This window comes from Aspergillus pseudodeflectus (genome assembly GCF_044049435.1).
Source record: "Aspergillus pseudodeflectus strain CBS 756.74 chromosome Unknown BJX68scaffold_44, whole genome shotgun sequence".
NCBI classification, from domain to species: Eukaryota; Fungi; Ascomycota; class Eurotiomycetes; order Eurotiales; family Aspergillaceae; genus Aspergillus; species Aspergillus pseudodeflectus.
In genome coordinates this window covers 237,258-254,608 of record NW_027263820.1, presented here as the reverse complement: position 1 = coordinate 254,608, position 17,351 = coordinate 237,258, and the positions used below count along the sequence as shown (strand labels likewise).

At 49.8% G+C, this 17,351-nt stretch overlaps 7 protein-coding genes across 7 annotated transcripts; 2 read left to right on the top strand and 5 right to left on the bottom strand.

Moving 5' to 3' along the window:
• Window positions 1–86: 86 nt before the first annotated feature.
• Window positions 87–1,795, bottom strand: BJX68DRAFT_243759 (DNA repair protein SMC6). The gene is made up of 4 exons (XM_071041198.1): window positions 1,505–1,795; window positions 1,051–1,454; window positions 208–999; window positions 87–156 (listed from the first exon to the last, which is right to left on the bottom strand). The coding sequence occupies exons 1-3, from the start codon at window positions 1,598–1,600 to the stop codon at window positions 387–389; spliced, it is 1,113 nt and encodes a 370-aa protein (XP_070895845.1). The 5' UTR covers window positions 1,601–1,795; the 3' UTR covers window positions 87–156; window positions 208–386.
• Window positions 1,796–1,956: 161 nt separating this feature from the next.
• On the bottom strand, window positions 1,957–4,031 carry BJX68DRAFT_243755 (M20 family dipeptidase). The gene is made up of 5 exons (XM_071041197.1): window positions 3,650–4,031; window positions 3,565–3,596; window positions 3,445–3,512; window positions 2,268–3,385; window positions 1,957–2,214 (listed from the first exon to the last, which is right to left on the bottom strand). The coding sequence occupies exons 1-5, from the start codon at window positions 3,859–3,861 to the stop codon at window positions 2,028–2,030; spliced, it is 1,617 nt and encodes a 538-aa protein (XP_070895844.1). The 5' UTR covers window positions 3,862–4,031; the 3' UTR covers window positions 1,957–2,027.
• Window position 4,032: 1 nt separating this feature from the next.
• On the bottom strand, window positions 4,033–5,025 carry BJX68DRAFT_243750 (mitochondrial 54S ribosomal protein mL58). Its single transcript, XM_071041196.1, has 2 exons — window positions 5,003–5,025; window positions 4,033–4,927 (listed from the first exon to the last, which is right to left on the bottom strand). Exon 2 carries the CDS (start codon window positions 4,835–4,837, stop codon window positions 4,235–4,237), a length of 603 nt encoding a protein of 200 aa, XP_070895843.1. The 5' UTR covers window positions 4,838–4,927; window positions 5,003–5,025; the 3' UTR covers window positions 4,033–4,234.
• Window positions 5,026–5,228: 203 nt separating this feature from the next.
• On the top strand, window positions 5,229–7,164 carry BJX68DRAFT_243747 (uncharacterized protein). The gene has a single exon (XM_071041195.1). It carries the CDS (start codon window positions 5,794–5,796, stop codon window positions 6,871–6,873), a length of 1,080 nt encoding a protein of 359 aa, XP_070895842.1. The 5' UTR covers window positions 5,229–5,793; the 3' UTR covers window positions 6,874–7,164.
• On the bottom strand, window positions 7,161–9,399 carry BJX68DRAFT_243744 (cystathionine gamma-synthase). Its single transcript, XM_071041194.1, has 5 exons — window positions 9,267–9,399; window positions 7,776–9,153; window positions 7,541–7,724; window positions 7,429–7,471; window positions 7,161–7,358 (listed from the first exon to the last, which is right to left on the bottom strand). Exons 1-5 carry the CDS (start codon window positions 9,309–9,311, stop codon window positions 7,236–7,238), a joined length of 1,773 nt encoding a protein of 590 aa, XP_070895841.1. The 5' UTR covers window positions 9,312–9,399; the 3' UTR covers window positions 7,161–7,235.
• Window positions 9,400–9,785: 386 nt separating this feature from the next.
• On the top strand, window positions 9,786–13,312 carry BJX68DRAFT_154135 (rRNA-processing protein UTP22). Its single transcript, XM_071036724.1, has one exon. The coding sequence runs from the start codon at window positions 9,831–9,833 to the stop codon at window positions 13,128–13,130; it is 3,300 nt and encodes a 1,099-aa protein (XP_070895840.1). The 5' UTR covers window positions 9,786–9,830; the 3' UTR covers window positions 13,131–13,312.
• Window positions 13,210–17,212, bottom strand: BJX68DRAFT_277966 (putative nuclear envelope pore membrane protein; the record flags this gene model as incomplete). The annotated part of the gene is made up of 4 exons (XM_071048429.1): window positions 13,210–13,487; window positions 13,539–16,517; window positions 16,572–16,720; window positions 16,772–17,212. The coding sequence occupies 4 exons, from the start codon at window positions 17,210–17,212 to the stop codon at window positions 13,289–13,291; spliced, it is 3,768 nt and encodes a 1,255-aa protein (XP_070895839.1). The 3' UTR covers window positions 13,210–13,288.
• Between the last annotated feature and the right edge of the window lie 139 nt (window positions 17,213–17,351).

Here is a 17,351-nt window from a genome sequence, read left to right as displayed (position 1 = left end):
ATCCTGTTTCGCCTGCTCAAGTTCATCCTGCCTCCGGGAGTAACCGCCACCGTTAAGATCAGCTAGGCGTTGAGTTTCCTGATGAATTTTTTGCTGTAACTCGTCAACCCTCTCCTCGGCCCCTTTTAAATGCTCCCTTATACGGCGTTGCTGAGCCTAAATTGATTGGTTAGAGAAAGCCATAGATAGAGGAAGGGTTCGTTCTACTTGAAGGTCATGTCTTTCAGCCATGCTCTCGTCCAGCCTGGACTTGACCTGTTCGGTCTCATTGTGGGCATCCTCAACTTTGCTTGTTGCTACTCTGACGTACTCGGCTGCTGTTTCAGACTCGGCCTCAGCTGCGCGGATCGCGGCATCGTATCCCTCGAGTTGAGCTTCAGCCTCCGTTATTCTGTCGTGCATGATAGCAATTTCCGCTTCCACATCGTCCCTTTCCTGTAAGGATTAGCCTCGAGTTCGAGTATTGTTAGAGTTCCTACCTTCTCTTGTTCTTCAACCTGCATCCAAGCCAGCTGGTTCCGAACGTTTTCGATCCGGGTCCTGAGGGACGCGTGTTGGTCTGATATCTCAAGCTTTTTGTGTGCATCAGCTCTGCGATTTTTCAGAACAGAAATGTCCTGCTCTTTATTGCGCAACTTCTCCATAATTTGATCGAGGGATTCTTCCATCAATCGATAATCTTGGTCAAGCTGCTCCAGCTGAACACCCTTCACGAAGAACTTGTACTTATCGGAGGGGCTTGAGGAGCTGAGAAACTGGCGGGCCATATCTTGTGATAAAACGTTCATAGGATTCTCGAATTGCAGAGTAAAGTGATCAATGATGGAATCAAGCTCGGCCCTCTTGCTGGAGACAATACGTCCGCTCTCCGACTTGATCTTGAAGCTGCTGGCACCGGTTTTGGTGAAATGTCGCTCCACGATGATAGATTTTCCGTAGTCATCTGGCAAATAAGCGCCATCGCCCTGATTTTTGATTCGAACAACAATCGTAGCGGCACTAAGACGAAAGTCAGAAACAAGGCCCTTGATGAGGAGTTCTCCGACTTACTCTTTGCCCTCCTTGATGAAGCTTTTGAGGCTTTGACCCCGATTGGTCGCCGAGGCTTTGCCGCCGAGACAGAGGGTTATAGCTGTAAGAACCGCGCTTTTGCCGCTACCGTTTTTGCCCACAATGAAATTGATCAACGGACCGAGCTCAACTTGGAAGTGATCATGGCACATGAAGTTATAGCACTCAACCCGTTCAAGAATCCCGTGTTCGGAAGGCACATTGGGCTCATCACTGTAAAAGGCGTATTTCTCTTGTATCATTTGGGTCGCCAGTAGTTCCAGCTCCTCCTCATCCTGCTCAAGAGCGGCGGTAACTGATCTAAAACCCCGATTTCCCTCATTTTCGCTCGCTTCGTCGCTTTCTTCGGAATAAGGCGACCTGGATACGCGGAGACGTTTTCTCTGCTTTTAGTGTTAGTCGGTGTGCTTACAGTTAGACCCGAGACACACACCGATTGAGGGGTTATAGAAGAGCGCTCCGAACCATCATTCTCGCTTTCCGACACCGAGGCTTCTTGTGAGACTTGCGAGCGCTTTCGATTCGACATGATGAGGGAAGAGAATTGAGACCAAACGGCTCAACCAAAGTATGGCATGCTATCCGGGGCAGGTAGCATGGGTTTGAAGGAAGCAGAGGTTTGGAGGGCTATTGACCGGATTTTTATTATGTCTCAGGCATTGACAAAGCCCCTCCAAAGGCCCCTCGGAAAGGTGCTGGTGCTTAGTATGGGCTTTGTCTTTCGTCTCCAGGCTTTGTTCCTACCCATGTCGCGTCTGCGCGTCTCCGTGGCGCCTGACCACGTGAGCTCCGCCTTTTCTACATTGAGTCTAATTGGCTTGAGTTGCAATTCCCGTACTACTAGGTACTTAAGTTGTCTTTCAGCTAACTAGTAAGCGCAAGGAGTTACTTAGTAATTGTATCCATTCTTCCGCTAGTATTTGAGAGATTTATCGCCCTTCGAGGGCGAAAGTTACTTATGTGGCTGTAGTAGGCTCTTCTGCGACGTAATGCAGATAAGCACCAAGCAACTTGGTGCCTTCGATGTAGTTTCTCTTGTCCAACTTCTCGTTGACAGAATGGGCAGCATCGGTTGAGCTGCCCATGGGCAGAAGTAGGACATTCTTACCGGTCGCCTCCTCAAAGGTCAATGTGATCGGGATACTAATTCTTGTTTAGCAACGGTGTAAGGTAAGAGATGGCATGAATCAACTTACCTGCCGCCCTCACGAGTCATATCGGGTTCCACGCCAAACACTTGATTCACAGCTTTGCTTGCAGCCGAGAAGTTCCAATGCTTGGGGCTAGCAACCCACCATTTGCCATCATGCTGAAGCCATACATCCAGGGTGTTCTTGCTGTTTAGCTTAGCAAATTCTGATTTTACATGGTCGAAAACAAGCTTGTTCACATCCGCGCTCTCCATGTTGGGAACGGTACGAATGGAGAATTTGCCGATAACCTTTGCTGGAATCACGGTTTTCGCCCCCGGAGCGGAGTATGCTCCTTCAATGCCGTGGATTGACAAAGATGGGAACCTCCAACGCGCCATAAGGGTCCTTTCCTTGGTCGGATGGATGCCAGTCTGGCTGCCTAATGACTCGTACAGGTTCTCCATGGTGTAGCTGATGTTGGTGTACAGCGATTTCTCGTCCTCCGAGACGGGCTCAACAAGATCCATGATTCCAGGAATCAGTATGTTGCCCTGAGGGTCCACAAGTTTGGACAGGACGTTGACAAGATCTGTCATCGGCTCATGCGCGGAACCACCAAAAACACCACTGTGAAGATCCTGAGCAGGACCAGAGATGCTGACGGAGTAATAGTTGCATCCTCTAAGCCCATAGGTAAGGCAAGGCTTCTCAGTTCCGAGCCAATAGTTGTCTGAAATGCACACAGCATCTGCATCTTTGAAGAAGCCCTTGGCTTCGGAATGGATGAATTCCTCCAAACCCTCTGAGCCGTACTCTTCCATACCCTCAAAGCAGCAGAGAAGATTGACCGGGAAGTCAATTCCAGCCTTTTTATGCGCTTCAATCACGTTCAGCCAGCCCAAAACCGGACCTTTGTCGTCGGTACTTCCGCGTCCGAACATTCTACCCTGGTCGTCAACGGTAAGTTCAAACGGCTCTGTCGCCCAGCCATCTTCCTTCAAGGCCGGTTGCACATCGTAATGACCATAAACTAGAATTGTTCGCTTGTTCTTGTCATTGCCATAGCGCGCAATCACGACCGGAGGAAGGTCAAGATGCTCTTTTCCAGGTTGTTTGCCCAGAGGTCTTTTGTGTACTTCGGCGCCTAGGGCTTCAAGTTCCGAGGCAAGGAAGTCCGCCATCTAGAAAGGTAGATGTCAGCCTGGGTACCGCCTTCGAGTATACCAGTATCGTTTCGTACCTTGAACACATCCGTCCTGTTCTCATCCTGAGCAGAGATGGAGGGAATCGCAACGGCATCGCGCAAACCTTTTAAAGCTAATCAGTACGGGGGAGGCAGGCATAAGCTATAGTTACTTACGGTTGATGAACGCGCCAGACAAGTCATCAACTCTATTAAAGGTCAGAGTCCCAGCACTTTTTCTTCCTTTGAGAAAGAAACGCACTGCTTGAAAAAAGGCTCGAGTTGTGGCGCCATTTTGTGGTCGCTGATATGTCCGTAGTATGAACGGCGAGGCGATAGCGGATACGTCGGTAGGTTCAAACAAGTGCCGGTAGAGTTGAATGCCTGGTGACCCCTGGCAAAGACTGAAGATGATGGTAGATATGAATTGCGTCCTATGAGGGTTGTGATGCGGCGGAGGGGGATGAGGGGCATTCTGACTGCCGTGATTGCATGCAACCTGGGTGGGTTTACCTAACGGTAACCTCCGAAAGAGTTGTCAACCGCGAAATTTTGCCGTTGCTAAGCGCTCTGGAGCTCGGTTGCGAGGGAGGGCGCTCGAATTCGGATAGTAGCCTGATAACACTGATTCAAATAACGATAATTGGCAGATTAGAAATACCGTAATTGCATTGAAGAACTTGGAAGTTGGCAAAATTGGTTAAAAACTTGCAAATCTAAAATACATAGCCTTTCATATGGCCCTGGCTACTGTACACAATGAAAGCGCCACTACGAGCAAATATAGAGAACGCTGGGGAGAAGTCGAATGACAGAAGTGAGGTGTGAAATAGAGTGCCCGCCACGCTTATTCGTCTCGGCCCCAGCTCTCTTTCCGCAGCTGGCGATCCTCTCTAGCCATCCGACGCGCCTTACCCCATCTCGATTGCACCGCCTCCAAGACTTGCCTCTGGATTTCCTTCTTTTGAGGGCTTGCTTCGCATGCCTGAGCAATGAAAATCGGAGAGCAGTTGAAGCGCTTCGCTAGCTTCCAGCGACTCCACAGGATTGGATCGCTTGAGCGGAGTTTGCGAATTTCTGCAACGTCTTCTCGGGTCAAATGGTACTTTCTCTCTGGCGCCGTCTTAAAGACGGAAGGAAGCGCTTCCGGATTTTGTGATTTGGAAGATGCATCGCTGTGGAGCGCTCTGCGCACATCGTTGGGGGGGAGGAACTTCAATGGCGTATGATAAGCGGATGGAGCGCTCGACGGAGGGTTGTGGATAATATGAGCTTGGGTATTGTTCGATGTTGAGCCGAATGAAGCATCTGGCTTGATACGTAGTCGTTGTTTTGTACGTCTGTAGGTGGATTGAGCACGTCGCAGCTCCAGAGTCGCAGGCTCACAGGACGGCAAGAGGAATGGCAGACCTAGGATCGGTCTTTTCGATATAGTAACAAAAGCCGCCATCTCAATATTTCTGCTGCGGGCGCGCGGACGAGATGCAGTAAAGGAGTGGAAAAGTTGCTCGATTGGATCAAGCGTAGGAATCACCTGAGTCTTTCCGATCAACACTTCGGACGGACACGAGGGAATAATAAGAGCAATAAGACAGGGAAATGGATTAATACTGACAAGTAAAATTGAACCTGTGGTCGTATGCTCTTGATATGGAGCGTGCAGATTCCTGTTCTGCAATGGCGATTGATCCAGGCGGAGAGGTCCCTGAACTTTTTTGCTGAGGTCTTTCGAGCGAGGGAAGGAGTTAGAACTTATGGCATAATTAGTAAGGTATGCATAAGTGGGTAATCATTATAAGCACAAATGCTCGAGTCTCTTGGCATTTCGTCATGTGTCCAGAAGCTCATCAACGCATCCCAACACATCATGATTATTAGATGTTCTGACCCTTTCTGCTTTGTCGCAAATGATGCGCCACTTACTATCTACATGATATATGCGCCTAGTTAGTTTTCGCTACTTTAACTCGATTCTCTTTTCCCATCCGCTCTGTGTACCCTGTATCCAACCCTATCCTTTGGGGGTCTGATACCTAGCGTTAACTTTACTCTCATCATCTCTAGTGGCTCAGGATACCAGAGACTTGAGCCTTCAAATGTGAGCCTTGTGCTTTTCTCTTTCACGAGCTACTTGCAAAATGCAGACGTATACTGTGGACAGTTCATGACTCGATACTAGGCCAATTTTCCGAGTTATTACCTGCCCTAACTCATCGTTGGAAAGCATCTGAAACCCAAGATTGAGCGGATTGAACAGTTGAGACATTGGCACAATATTGCCCCGGGGTCGTTCACGCTCATTCCCGCGAAAGCTGGGATAGACATTTGGCTGCCAAAGCGCCTTCGCCGAATCCGTCATCAAAACTAGGGCAGGCTGGATTTGATAATCCAAGCGTCTAAAGTGTCATGGACTCTGAGCGCCATACCACACCCGCCGGGGACTCTCTCGATAACCACGCATCTATGCAAGAAACCTTGAGCGACGTGACACATCATGACGGGGATAATGACGACCAGCGGCGGATTCGGGATCTACGAAGTTGCAATTGCGTGAAAGAAAATGATGATGCTCAGGAAGAAGCCATTCATCAACCTGTGGATATAACAGGTGCTCCGGGCTCGACTGTACACGCTAGTATTGTTCGACCAAAGCCATTGTCACTCTCCCCTGATATTATGTCGCAACGAGGACGACCGGCTCAAAGAACCCCATCGTCGCCGGAATATTCAGCTCAACGATCCCCCCTGCAAGCCCATTCGCCTGCATCCCTGATATTCGAGCGTAATGTGCAAGAAGATATTCTGCTACCTCAGACGTCGCCCTCAATTCCTGCGCATATCCGGACAGAGAATTATATACCACCGGTTCTGGAAGCCTCATCTGCCGCGATCACTGACGATGCGCTTGACCCAGATTCGGTGGAAATTGTCACTCATAATATGCATCAACCCGCCGTGGGTTGCGCAGCTTCTACAGAGCAGCCACCGCAGTCACCTTGTTCTGACGGTCTTAATACCCGAAATACCGAAGAACTTCCGCCAACAATCCAGAATCCGGATCCAAATGACATCCGACGGTTGAGTTTCATCTCGTTTGCTGATGTTGTAAATGCTGAAAATGCCGAGACAAATGACCATCTGCCAAGCAATGACAATCACCAGAAGCGCACGGCTAGTCCCAACCCAACAAGCGCAGGGTATCGCAATATGTCGCCATCGCCGCTGCATTCTCCGGTATCCTCCCACGGTTTCGGCACATCCCCGCCAACCAGCATATCGACATCATTCAAGGGCTTGGAACTTTCCCCAAACCGTGGGGCTCGTGGCGCTGATAGCCCATTGCTCGCTATTCAGAGACCAGTCTCCCCGAGCGTCAATGGCGAGCTTAACATAGAGACGATGAGACAAGCTTTAAGGCGAACGGGCAGTAGGGATTTGGGCGCAACTCGGAACCAAGTTTCAAACACACTGGCCAACGAAGATTGAACCATTTAGTTATTTCATTACTACGTCCTTGGGCTCTAATGCCACCTAGGCAGCCTCTCGTGAAGCACTTCTTTGTTCATATGATTGCCTTGTATCTGTACCATCGTATCTACATACTCCCTACGTTTCGTCTTTTCGCGCCCTCTTTCTGGTTTCTTTTTGTGTACAGGACTACGCAGCCTCGTTCGACTATGCATTCGAACATCTAAGCAGCTTTTGTATTCCATTCGTTTGGCACTAGCTGGTAGCGGACGAGTATATGTTTGAAGCCAGTAAATGATACTTTATTACTGATGTAGTTCCGGGAACGGACTTTGAACTGTTGAAAAAGTTCTATACATTCGTTTATTCAGTATCATCTTCTATGCTTTATGGACTTTTGCAACTGCCTCTAGTGCTTGTTCCACCAGACCGCGAAGAACTGGAATATCCTCCAAGCCAACACTTATCCGTACCAAGTCGAACTCGACTCCAAACGAGTTTGCCTGGCCGAAAGTTAGCGGGCTAGGGGAATATACAAACGTTGAGGAGTTTGGAATAGAGCTTGGTACGTACCCACTCGAGTTCACCATAATGAGCGAGCAGTGTGTATGGACAACTGGTGCATCCAGTCAGTCAGTTCAGAGACTTTGTTGGCTCACGACCAAGATTCTCGAGGTAAACTTACCTCAATGTGAAATTAGTCCCGAGACTAGGACCTTTGAGAACCTCGAGATTATCGAAGAAGGCGACTGCCTCTGCTGTGGAGTGGAAAGTGACTGAGAATAGCCCACCATAGCCACCGTTTGGAGTACGGAACGCCTCATATAAAGGTAGCGAGGGGCTATACTTAGGGTAGTATACGTTTTTGACTAAAGATTGGTTAGCATGAGGCTGAGCAAGATTACACCTAGGGCACTGACCAAGTGGAGATTCTTTGAGCATTGCGGTTATCTCTTCGGTGGTATGATTGATTTGCTCAATGCGCGAAATGAAATTACGGCTGTTCCTCTCGAGGAAGACTGCATCTTCTACCCAGACGTTGTCTTCGTATTCCCGGGCAAAAGTGTCCTTCAGTAACCGATAGTACGGCCCATGTGGGTTGAGTACAGCACTTCCCCCCATGACATTACTGTCTCCGCTGAAGATCTTTGTCAGACTACTGACCACAATATCCGCATGGGAGAGCACGTTGATATTGAGAAAGTTCCCAACTGTTTCGTCCACAACCACAGCGAAGTCGTATTTGTCGGCCAGAGAGCGTATTCGCTTGAGATCGGGCGCTTTGAGCAGGGGATTACCGGGGAACTCTGTGAAGAGAGCCAGAAACCTCTCTCCACTGACTAAACGCGACTCTAGGTCGTCCAAATCCTCAGAGCTCCCGCGCCCGTAGAAAAGACAGCCTGGACCCCATTTCTCAAGGATCTTTAATGTATCGATATAAGGGAATCCGAAACATATGCTTTTCAAGTCGCCTCTACCTTTGAGCAGGATTCGATGAGAATTGAAGATCGAGCTCATGCCGGTAGGGAAAAGCGAGACATCAGATTCGTCAAGCCCAGCTATTCTTCCTTGCTCTGATGTCTTCTCTAGGGCCTCACTAAGTTCGACGTCTTCGGTCAAGACACCTGCTATCCGCCTGCGGACAGCAATCTTTGCTTGACTGGCTAGCGAGGTACTCAGGTTGCGTCCAAAGCGTTCTTCAATAAATTGGACGGATTCACGGCCGTCCTGGGGTTGCATGGCCGACGTTCCTTTTCCAATCCCATTTGTGGAGCCTCGCCCTTGGTATCTACGAGGTCCTTTGCAGAACTTCTGCGAAGTTGCGTCTGCTGCTGCAGACTTCTTTTCCACGATGAGGCCGTCCCTCAGGGCAGAGAGGCAGAATTCGCCTCGTCGGCTAGATATACCGTCGCCGGAATGCTGCCACACCTGCTTGGCTACTGACGCATGCTCTTTGGGGTATATCACACAAGAAAGAATTGAAGTAACGGTCGGTAACTCGGTTTCCAGCTGCTGGGTAGGAACGAAATCCAGGACGCGGACCTTTTGAAAATCCTCGGACGGTATCTTCGACGAAAGGAAGGCCAGACACACTCGCGCGGTGTTGGGCGAGGGGAAAAGAGTCGCAGCATCAACTTCTGGGTTTCCGTATCGAGAGATTACTTCTTGGGCAAGCTCTTGAATGATGGGATGGACGAAGAACCGAGGATAACCGCATTGCATCTTATTTACAAGCCACAGTTCTCCTTCTTCATATGCCACATTGTCTTTCCATGTCGGGAGAGATACGCTGACTGCCTATAGATACTGTAAGTGAACTGAACTGGCGCTTGATTCCACTGTCGTTGAACCCGGTACTAAAGTGACTGTATACAGAACGGGTTCGCGGGGTACGCGGGGTTGAGACATACATGGTCAGTGTTGGGAGGGACTGAGCCTCCGGTTTCTTGGATCATGACGGCAAGATTGAATATCACAAAACACTAAAGAAAGTGAAGAAGATTCAATTGAGAGTCTCACGGGAAGTGGGATTATTTGGAAGAGGGATCAAGTTGTGACAGAATAATTAGAGAAAGCGGACAGCGATCTCGGCGATGAGCTGGGGGAGTTCCAGCCAATCATAGCCATCGAGTTTCTGCAAGATGAATACTTGGGACTACCTACGGAGTAAACTCTGGTGTACTAAGCAGCTGGCTTCGGGCTGATCAATGTGTCGTACTTACCCAAGTGCGAAATGATACTTATAGGCATCTCGTCGAAGCAAGTATCGCGCTCGTTCGCCCTCCACGATGGAGGGCGTTCTGCTCCGATCTGGGAAAGTATGGGTCACGTGCAATAACTTGACTTATCAGCACGTGATCTTATCGGAGGTCATTCGAGGTCGCCGCAAAAAAAAAGTTTCAGAGCTTTCGTCGTGAAGAGAGCAGCCGCCGACTTGAGCTTATTCTGCCCGAAGCCACAGTCTATTCCGCACGATGTCCAGCCATACGGTGAAGAGAAGGAGATTGAGCCCCTCTCCAGATGGAAGTGCCCGTAATGAAAAATCAAAAGCGCCAGAAACGAGTGCTAGCGCAAACCGAATACCGAGAACGAATGCAATGAAATCAGCAAATTCACTCAGCCAAACCGGGCGTTCTGCGGAAATGGCACTCGCTAGCGGACTCTACAAGTCTAGCTTTTTCAAGTTACAGTTAGACGAATTGACTGCGGGGTCAAGGCCGAACTATGACAAACAGCTTGCGACACTCAAAGACACCCTCCATGGCTTGAAGGAGTTAATTGAGCGCCTTCCTGAGCGACCCGCGAAGTCGCTATTGGAAGCCGACAAGGAAATGCGAACCGTTCACGGTCTAAATATCCCATACCCTGAACCGCGCCCAGGCAAGGATACGAAGTACTCAGTTGCGTACAGTCGGCCCTCGAACGTCAATGTGGTTGGGAGTTTTGCACTTCGGACAGGCTTGAAGTCGCCGGGGTCATATGTTGTCGACATGGCAGTGACGATGCCAAATTCTGTCTTCCAGGAGAAAGATTACACCAACTATCGCTACTTTCACAAACGTGCATATTACGTTGCCTGCATTGCTGCTGGCATCAAAGACGATAAGAAGGCCGCCCTGGACGTCAAATTCGACCTCCAAGATGGAGACGATCTCCGTCCAGTCATCCTTGTACAACCTACAGCTTCTTCCAAAGCAGATAACGGGCTCTCAAAGTTCCTCATCCGCATCTTTACGGCAATTGACGATACATTGTTCCCAGTCTCGCGTACGCTGCCAATGAAGAACAATATACGCAATGGATCCAAGAGTGATAATGATGGGCAAGAATCCACTCCGGTATACAACTCTTGTCTTCGCTCGGAAGCCACCGTTGCGCTTTATAACAAGCTTCTGTCCTCAGCTGCTCAAAGCTGTGAGTCTTTCAAGGATGCGTGCCTCCTTGGCCGGATATGGCTCAGGCAGCGCGGGTTTGGTTCATCGTTCCATAAGGGGGGCTTTGGGGGATTTGAATGGTCTGTGCTTATGTCCCTTTTACTGGAAGGTGGGGGTCCGGCTGGGAAACCAATCCTCCTTCGATCTTATAGCAGTTATCAGTTGTTCAAAGCTACGGTACAGTTTCTCGCCGCGAAAGACTTGACAGACCCTTTACTGTTATCTGCGTCTGATATTCACTTTCCAAGCGGTGCGCCCGTCGTTTATGACGGCAAGAGAGGACTGAATGTTCTCTACAAAATGAGCCCGTGGTCGTACTCTTTCCTCCGCCGTGAAGCAAACACCACTCTCAAAATGTTAAACGAATCGCGAGACGATAACTTTCAGCGAGTTTTTATCTTCAGGATAGATGAACCTCTGCTTAGGTTTGATCGACTTGTCACACTTCCGATGACCGGGCTCAGTGATGCTCATGCAGCGTTTCGCAAACAGAACGCGATTTATGAGGTGCTTATGAAAGCGCTTGGGGATAGGGCGAATTTGATATACATTTTTAGCTCCCCTACCAGCCCTTGGTCACTGGAATCAAAATCTAATCGAAAACAAGGGATCCGCAGCCTGTCTGTGGGCCTGCTGTTGGATTCTGAGAACTCTACCCGCGTCGTTGACCACGGCCCGTCTGCAGAGGAGAAAGAGGCAGCTGCGGCCTTTCGGTCATTTTGGGGCGAAAAGGCAGAGCTTAGGCGCTTCAAAGATGGCAGCATCCGCGAGAGTTTGGTTTGGTCCGAAGACCCATCGTCGTCAATTGTGCATCAAATCCTGGTCCATGTCTTGAAGCGTCACTTCGATTACAGTGAGACAGTTATACGATATATCGGGGACGAGTTTGATACTGAGCTTCGGAACAACGGTGACGGCGTTTTGTCGTATTCCAGTCCTGCATTCCAGCAAATTATTGATGGCTTTAGCTCCCTGGAGAAATCGATCCAAACTATGGAAGGCGTCCCACTGACCGTTAGGCATCTCGCGTCAGCTAGCCCACTACTTCGATACACCGCACTACATGTCGATCGAAGCACTGGCGCGGTTCCTGCTCCGGCCGACGTTGTCCTCCAATTCGAAAGTTCAGCACGATGGCCAGACGATCTTGTAGCCATTCAAATGACCAAGGTGGCTTTTCTTGTAAAGATTGGAGATGCCTTAACCGAAGCTGGTGAATTTTCTTCATGTCTAGTCGGACTGGAGAACGAGCAAAGCAAAATACTCAACAATGCATTCCTGGATGTTACTCATGTCTCTGGAATCGTGTATCGCCTCAGAATCCATCACGATAGGGAGCAAACGTTGTTGGAACGCCGACTCAAGGACCAGGCCGCTAGCCCGCAAACTAAGCAGGAGGTAGCATATGCACTCGCTGCCTATAAACGACAGTTTGTCCAGTCACCCCGTCTCTCGCAAGCTATGCGAACCCTATGTACCCGCTTTCCACTTCTGTCTCCTACGATTCGTCTAGTCAAATACTGGTTCAGCTGCCATCTATTTGATGCCCACATCAACGAGGAACTCGTTGAGCTAATGGTGGTACGGACATTTACCCAACCACACCCTTGGGAGGCTCCCTCGAGCGTCATGGCCGGCTTCCTGCGGACACTCCATTTTCTTTCACGATGGGATTGGCAACAAGAGCCGATGCTCATCGACCTTGGCGGAGAACTCAACCAAAGTGCCATGGAAGCAATTCGGACGCGGTTCGCCGCCTGGCGAAGCATTGACCCAGCAATGAACAGTGTTTCCATGTTTGTCGGATCCGATATCGACCCGGACGGTGTGACATGGACACAGTACGAGATGCCCGCGAAGGTGGTTGCGGCAAGAATATGTACTCTCGCAAAAGCAGTTACGAAGCTTGTACAAGAACAGGGACCCGAACTTGATGTCTCCCAACTCTTCATCCCCGCCCTGGAACCTTACGACTTCCTCATCCATCTGAGCCCGAAATTGCAGCAAACTCGCTCAACAGCTGCCGCCAAGTTCAAGAACCTGAAACCCTCGAATGACCCAACGAGGGCCGACAAGGACGCAATAGTCAAGGCCTTTGTCCGTGACTTGCAGGCTTGCTTTAGCCCTAACATTATCTTCTTCTCCGGAAATGAACAGTCTGATTTCATTGGCGGCCTTTGGAACCCAGTGACCTTGAAACCAAAGACCTGGAGTCTGGGCCTAGCCTATTCAACTGTGCCCGCGGACGCAACCGTCTCTATCAACCGTGGTGCCATGTTGAATGAGATTTCCCGCTTAGGCTTGGGTGTGGTTAGCAGCATCGAAGTCCAAAACGAGTGAAAGTGAAAGATGTTTAGATATGTAAATAGTTACAGTTGTGCATTGTCATGTGAAATGATACCTCGGAGCGCCGTTGCGATGCTATATACTGAGCAGTGAAAAGAGCAGAAAAGCAAGTGATTCAAATCTAGTCCACGTTATTTCCATACCCACAGCTATTATACCGTCAAGAGCTTCTCATTCCTCTCCAATGACGGCTGAGCAGAAAAGGAGCAGTATTTGTCCTTGATTGCCACTACCTCGTAAGTACCCTCGTCAGATGTCTTGATAATCTTCTGATGTTCGTAAGAGATGTCGTGCTTGATATCGAGTATTTCAGGCTTCTTTCCTTTTCGAGCGTTTGTGCTTCGGATGTAACTAGAAGGTCAGGTTAGTCTTAGAATTAGGACGAGGGGATGGGCTGCGTACGTAAATTCGAACGGTGGTGTTCCCCAGAACTTGAACTTGAGCTCTGCCTCACCACCTTCGTGGATATCCACAATGGAAATCTGACCATTACTGATTCTGACGCTCGGCATCTGGTGGATAGTCTTGGTAATGTCCTTGTGGGCCTTGCACTTCCCACTTGCGCCATCACTGACGGCAGTAATGGTAAAAACGCCAGGTCTCTCCGCAATGCGGCGGAAGTGGTTAGTAGCCGAACCGGCCTTTCTGGCAACACCGTCGAAGGTATAGAAGACTTCAAACGGAGCATGGCCTGAGAGCGAGAATGAAAGACGCTCGCCGACACAATAGTCAGTCTTCGACTCGAGAGGAATGATTGTGGGCACATCCGATACCGCGACCCTCACAGAAGAGATGTCCGTGTGGTAGGTCTGCTCGCAACCTCGCGAGTCGCGCACTTTGTGGATGCTGACAACGTGTTGGCCGAGATCGAGATGACGTCGAGGGATTGGAAGACTGTGCTTGTTCGATTTGATGTTGGGTATCGTGACGATTTCGGGCTTCGCCTTGGCGTAGTGTTTGATCGAGATCTCGAGAGAGAACGGGGCCACACCCTCCAGTGTAAGAGGAATCAGCTCCTCGCCACTATTGTCTTCCTTGCAGAAACCATAAATACGACCTGGCGCATCAAACTTGGCAGAGGGGAGCGGATTTACTCTCTGGGTCACAACGACCTGATTGCTCCTTGGGTCTGTATTGTAGAGGTTATCCCCGACTTCCTTGAAACGGTATGTGTAATCACCCGGCTCTGAGGTCTCTAGTTCCATAGAGAGAGCATGCAGGGCGGTCTTCAGGCTTCGTACGCGTACTGAACTAGAGCCACGAGATGCTTTTCTCTGCTGTTCACACTGGATCGTGTAGGGCGGATGTCCAGTTAACCGAAGCTCAAGACTATCGCCCTGCCCCTGGCAAACTTCATTCCTCACAATATGGCCATCAGGCCCCACCGGGGTATCGTCCACAGCTGTAATCTGGGGTCGCGGTATCCAAGTGATGTCAAATATCCTCGCTGATTGGTCAACAGAACCGGGACAAGAACTATCTGTTACTCCCAGAAGCTCATAGCGTCCTTCGTGACTCACAGTCAAAAAGCTATTCTCTTGCCAGAAAGTCTTTGATACCTCAGAAGAATCTGAATCCAAATTTCTGTACCGAACAGACCATGGCCGCTCACCACTTAGCCTGAGCGGTATATCAATTCTGGCACCATGAAGGGCCGAGTAAATTCTACTCTTTTCAATGAGACCGAAGGCAACATGAGGCGGCTTGGATCGGGCGTCAATCTTGAGGATCTCATTCAATGTTCGCTTGCATTTTGAGCGATCTTTCACACTTGTCAGTACGAGGTTGTACTCTCCACCGCTGACAAGCTTCTCTGTCACAATGGTGGATGTTGCAGTGTTAGACTCCAGAACATGCCTCGTCTTCTTTCCATTGTGGATAAGTTCATACTGCAACGTCCAGGGCGCCTCTCCCAAGAAACCGACATCCACGGATACGGGCTCGCCGAAACAAGCTTTGCGTACTTCCTTGGCTCCAACGAAATGTGCTGAGGCAGGGGGCTTGACGTCTTGTTCCAAAATTGGTATTTTATCTTCCAGCGGTCGTGGTGCGTAGACGCTGTCGGAAATATCTAGGAAGCGATACCGGTAGTGCCCGGCCTCCAAGGGGGTGAAGTCCAATTGCGAGCGTAATCCCTCAATAACCTGATACTTGGTCTCAACACCCTTGGAGTGCTCAATAGCATATCGCAGGCGGAACGGTGGCGATCCTGTGAGGTCCAAATCCACAAGCAGCCCCACTGGACTATTCGCACATTTATCAAAGATTTTCTCTGAGCGAATGGACAGCTCAGGCTCCGGCGGGTTCCGCAGGTAACACGATGACGGTTCCAAAACTTCTCCAGAGCAGAATTGGCTAGAGACGTGCTTGATACTGTACCAGCCCGGCTCTTTGATTAAAGGCTTCTGGTCCACAGTTTTGAGCGAAAGCTGATGAATTGTGCGCGAAGAATCATCCGCATTCGCTTGACTGTCGGTGCCATAAGAATAGATAACGGAAAACGGTCCATCTTCACCATACCCACGGTCTGCGTTGTGAAATGTGATGGGAAGAGCAAGACTTTCGCCACGTGCTACCTCTAGGAATTGCCGATCGTTACAGCCAGACAAAGACATCTTAGGAATTTCGTGAACAGAGAATCGATGCCACTGAGGCAAAGTTTTCGCTGCATGTTGGTCTCCATCCTCCAAGAGCATTGAGTAATTTGCAACATTCCCGGCGCCATCGTGCACCTCCTCGATCATGTATAGCCAATCGCCGCCGATGTTCAACGACTCATTGAGAGGGATTTCGATGATTTGATTTCGAGCCCAAGCGACATCAGGCTCCTGAGCATTGAACAATCGGCCGAGTGACCTATGACCTAGAAGTGGGGTGCGCAGATGGTCCGGCTGGATGTTTTGGAAAGAAAAGCCTCGGTCGTGGTGGTTGACCTGCCTGCTGTACTTTATTTTTAGTGGCGGAGTCCCTTCAACCGCTAGCATAAAATTCGATAGCTCGCCCCGACATTTTTGTGAGTGCGAGTGTTTGATCAATGCGCGAGGGCAAGAGACGACGATTGCATCGGAGGACCGCACACGAACCTCGAGCTTGGACTCATCTACGACTCGCTGGAGGCGATATATACCGTGCCGACGAATCGGAAAAAGGAGATCACGATGGAGGTCAGGGCTCTGGGAGTGTCTTTTGTCTGCTTGTCGTTTAAGCTGTTTGAGTTGTTTGGCGGGAATCGAGATAATTTCGCTGTCGCCGTTGTCGTAGTCGTAACGTAGCAGTTCAATGACTATCGGGTCGGTCTGATTTACTCGTATTGGCAACTCAACTGCGATTTTATGAGAATCGAGACAAAGAGGTGTCAACTCTGGATTCAGAACGGCAGATCTGTTTCCATATTAGCAACCAAACGGTGACAAACCGAGTGGAGGAATTTCTTACCCTTCAGGTAGGATATTGACTATTTGCTTTCCAAGAATCAAGGAAGCATTATTGATAATATCGCCGGGCTTTATGCTTTGTCCAGATATTGAGAGTTCGCGGTCGTAGGCTATTTTCACCATTCCAGAAAACCACAAACCGATTGGAATCTGACGGCAGTTCAGTTAGGGTTGCTCGTGAAAGTCTAAGATTGAACATACTGGGATGCGAAACATCAGGAAGATGTTAAAAACAACGTGCAGTAGGAATAATGCCAGTGTTGTGGGAAAGGCCCATTCCAGCCAGGGAATGCGCAGCGCCTGGAGGCCGAACAGACAGACACCGTCAATAGAGGCCCATTTTAGAAATAGCCAGGTAGAATCCAGCTCATCAGAAGCCCTCCACGACTCGTACGCCCGCCAAGCATTGAGGGCGACATAGATGGCTGCTACATATAGCCGTTGTGTTGGGGGGTCGAGTATTCGTGACGGAATGAGTGGTGAGCCTTCATCCTGCTCGGCCGCTGGAGCTTTCGTCAAGACCCTTGAAGGCGGGGCATCTCGTGGTCCGGGCCGCGTCGGAGAGATATTGAAGTTCCTCGATTTCTGCGTAGTTCGAGGCGTCGTAGGAAACGCGGAGCGGAGACGCGGAGTTTCGCTCATGGCATGCTGTGGTCGCAGGGTTCCCGCGGGCGATGATGTAGTGTGTACCCCGGATCAAGGGAGCAGCTGCTGCCCAAAATCACCTTGGCGGCGTCGGAGCGAGCGAGAAGACCAAATCGAGTTTCAATTGGCCGCAGGT

Bases quoted from the DNA above. Each gene is read 5' to 3' on its own strand.
- BJX68DRAFT_154135 (XM_071036724.1), top strand. From the start codon at position 9,831: ATGTCCAGCCATACGGTGAAGAGAAGGAGATTGAGCCCCTCTCCAGAT.
- BJX68DRAFT_243759 (XM_071041198.1), bottom strand. From the start codon at position 1,600: ATGTCGAATCGAAAGCGCTCGCAAGTCTCACAAGAAGCCTCGGTGTCG. The intron at 1,455-1,504 runs GTGTGTGTCTCG...CACTAAAAGCAG, and splicing joins CTTCTATAACCCCTCAATCG to AGAAAACGTCTCCGCGTATC. The intron at 1,000-1,050 runs GTAAGTCGGAGA...CTTTCGTCTTAG, and splicing joins TTCATCAAGGAGGGCAAAGA to TGCCGCTACGATTGTTGTTC.
- BJX68DRAFT_243747 (XM_071041195.1), top strand. From the start codon at position 5,794: ATGGACTCTGAGCGCCATACCACACCCGCCGGGGACTCTCTCGATAAC.
- BJX68DRAFT_243750 (XM_071041196.1), bottom strand. From the start codon at position 4,837: ATGGCGGCTTTTGTTACTATATCGAAAAGACCGATCCTAGGTCTGCCA.
- BJX68DRAFT_243744 (XM_071041194.1), bottom strand. From the start codon at position 9,311: ATGATCCAAGAAACCGGAGGCTCAGTCCCTCCCAACACTGACCAT. The intron at 9,154-9,266 runs GTATGTCTCAAC...CAGTATCTATAG, and splicing joins TCCCTCCCAACACTGACCAT to GCAGTCAGCGTATCTCTCCC. The intron at 7,725-7,775 runs GTCAGTGCCCTA...ACCAATCTTTAG, and splicing joins GCTCAAAGAATCTCCACTTG to TCAAAAACGTATACTACCCT.
- BJX68DRAFT_243755 (XM_071041197.1), bottom strand. From the start codon at position 3,861: ATGCCCCTCATCCCCCTCCGCCGCATCACAACCCTCATAGGACGCAAT. The intron at 3,597-3,649 runs GTGCGTTTCTTT...GACCTTTAATAG, and splicing joins CTCGAGCCTTTTTTCAAGCA to AGTTGATGACTTGTCTGGCG. The intron at 3,513-3,564 runs GTAAGTAACTAT...TAGCTTTAAAAG, and splicing joins GTCTGGCGCGTTCATCAACC to GTTTGCGCGATGCCGTTGCG.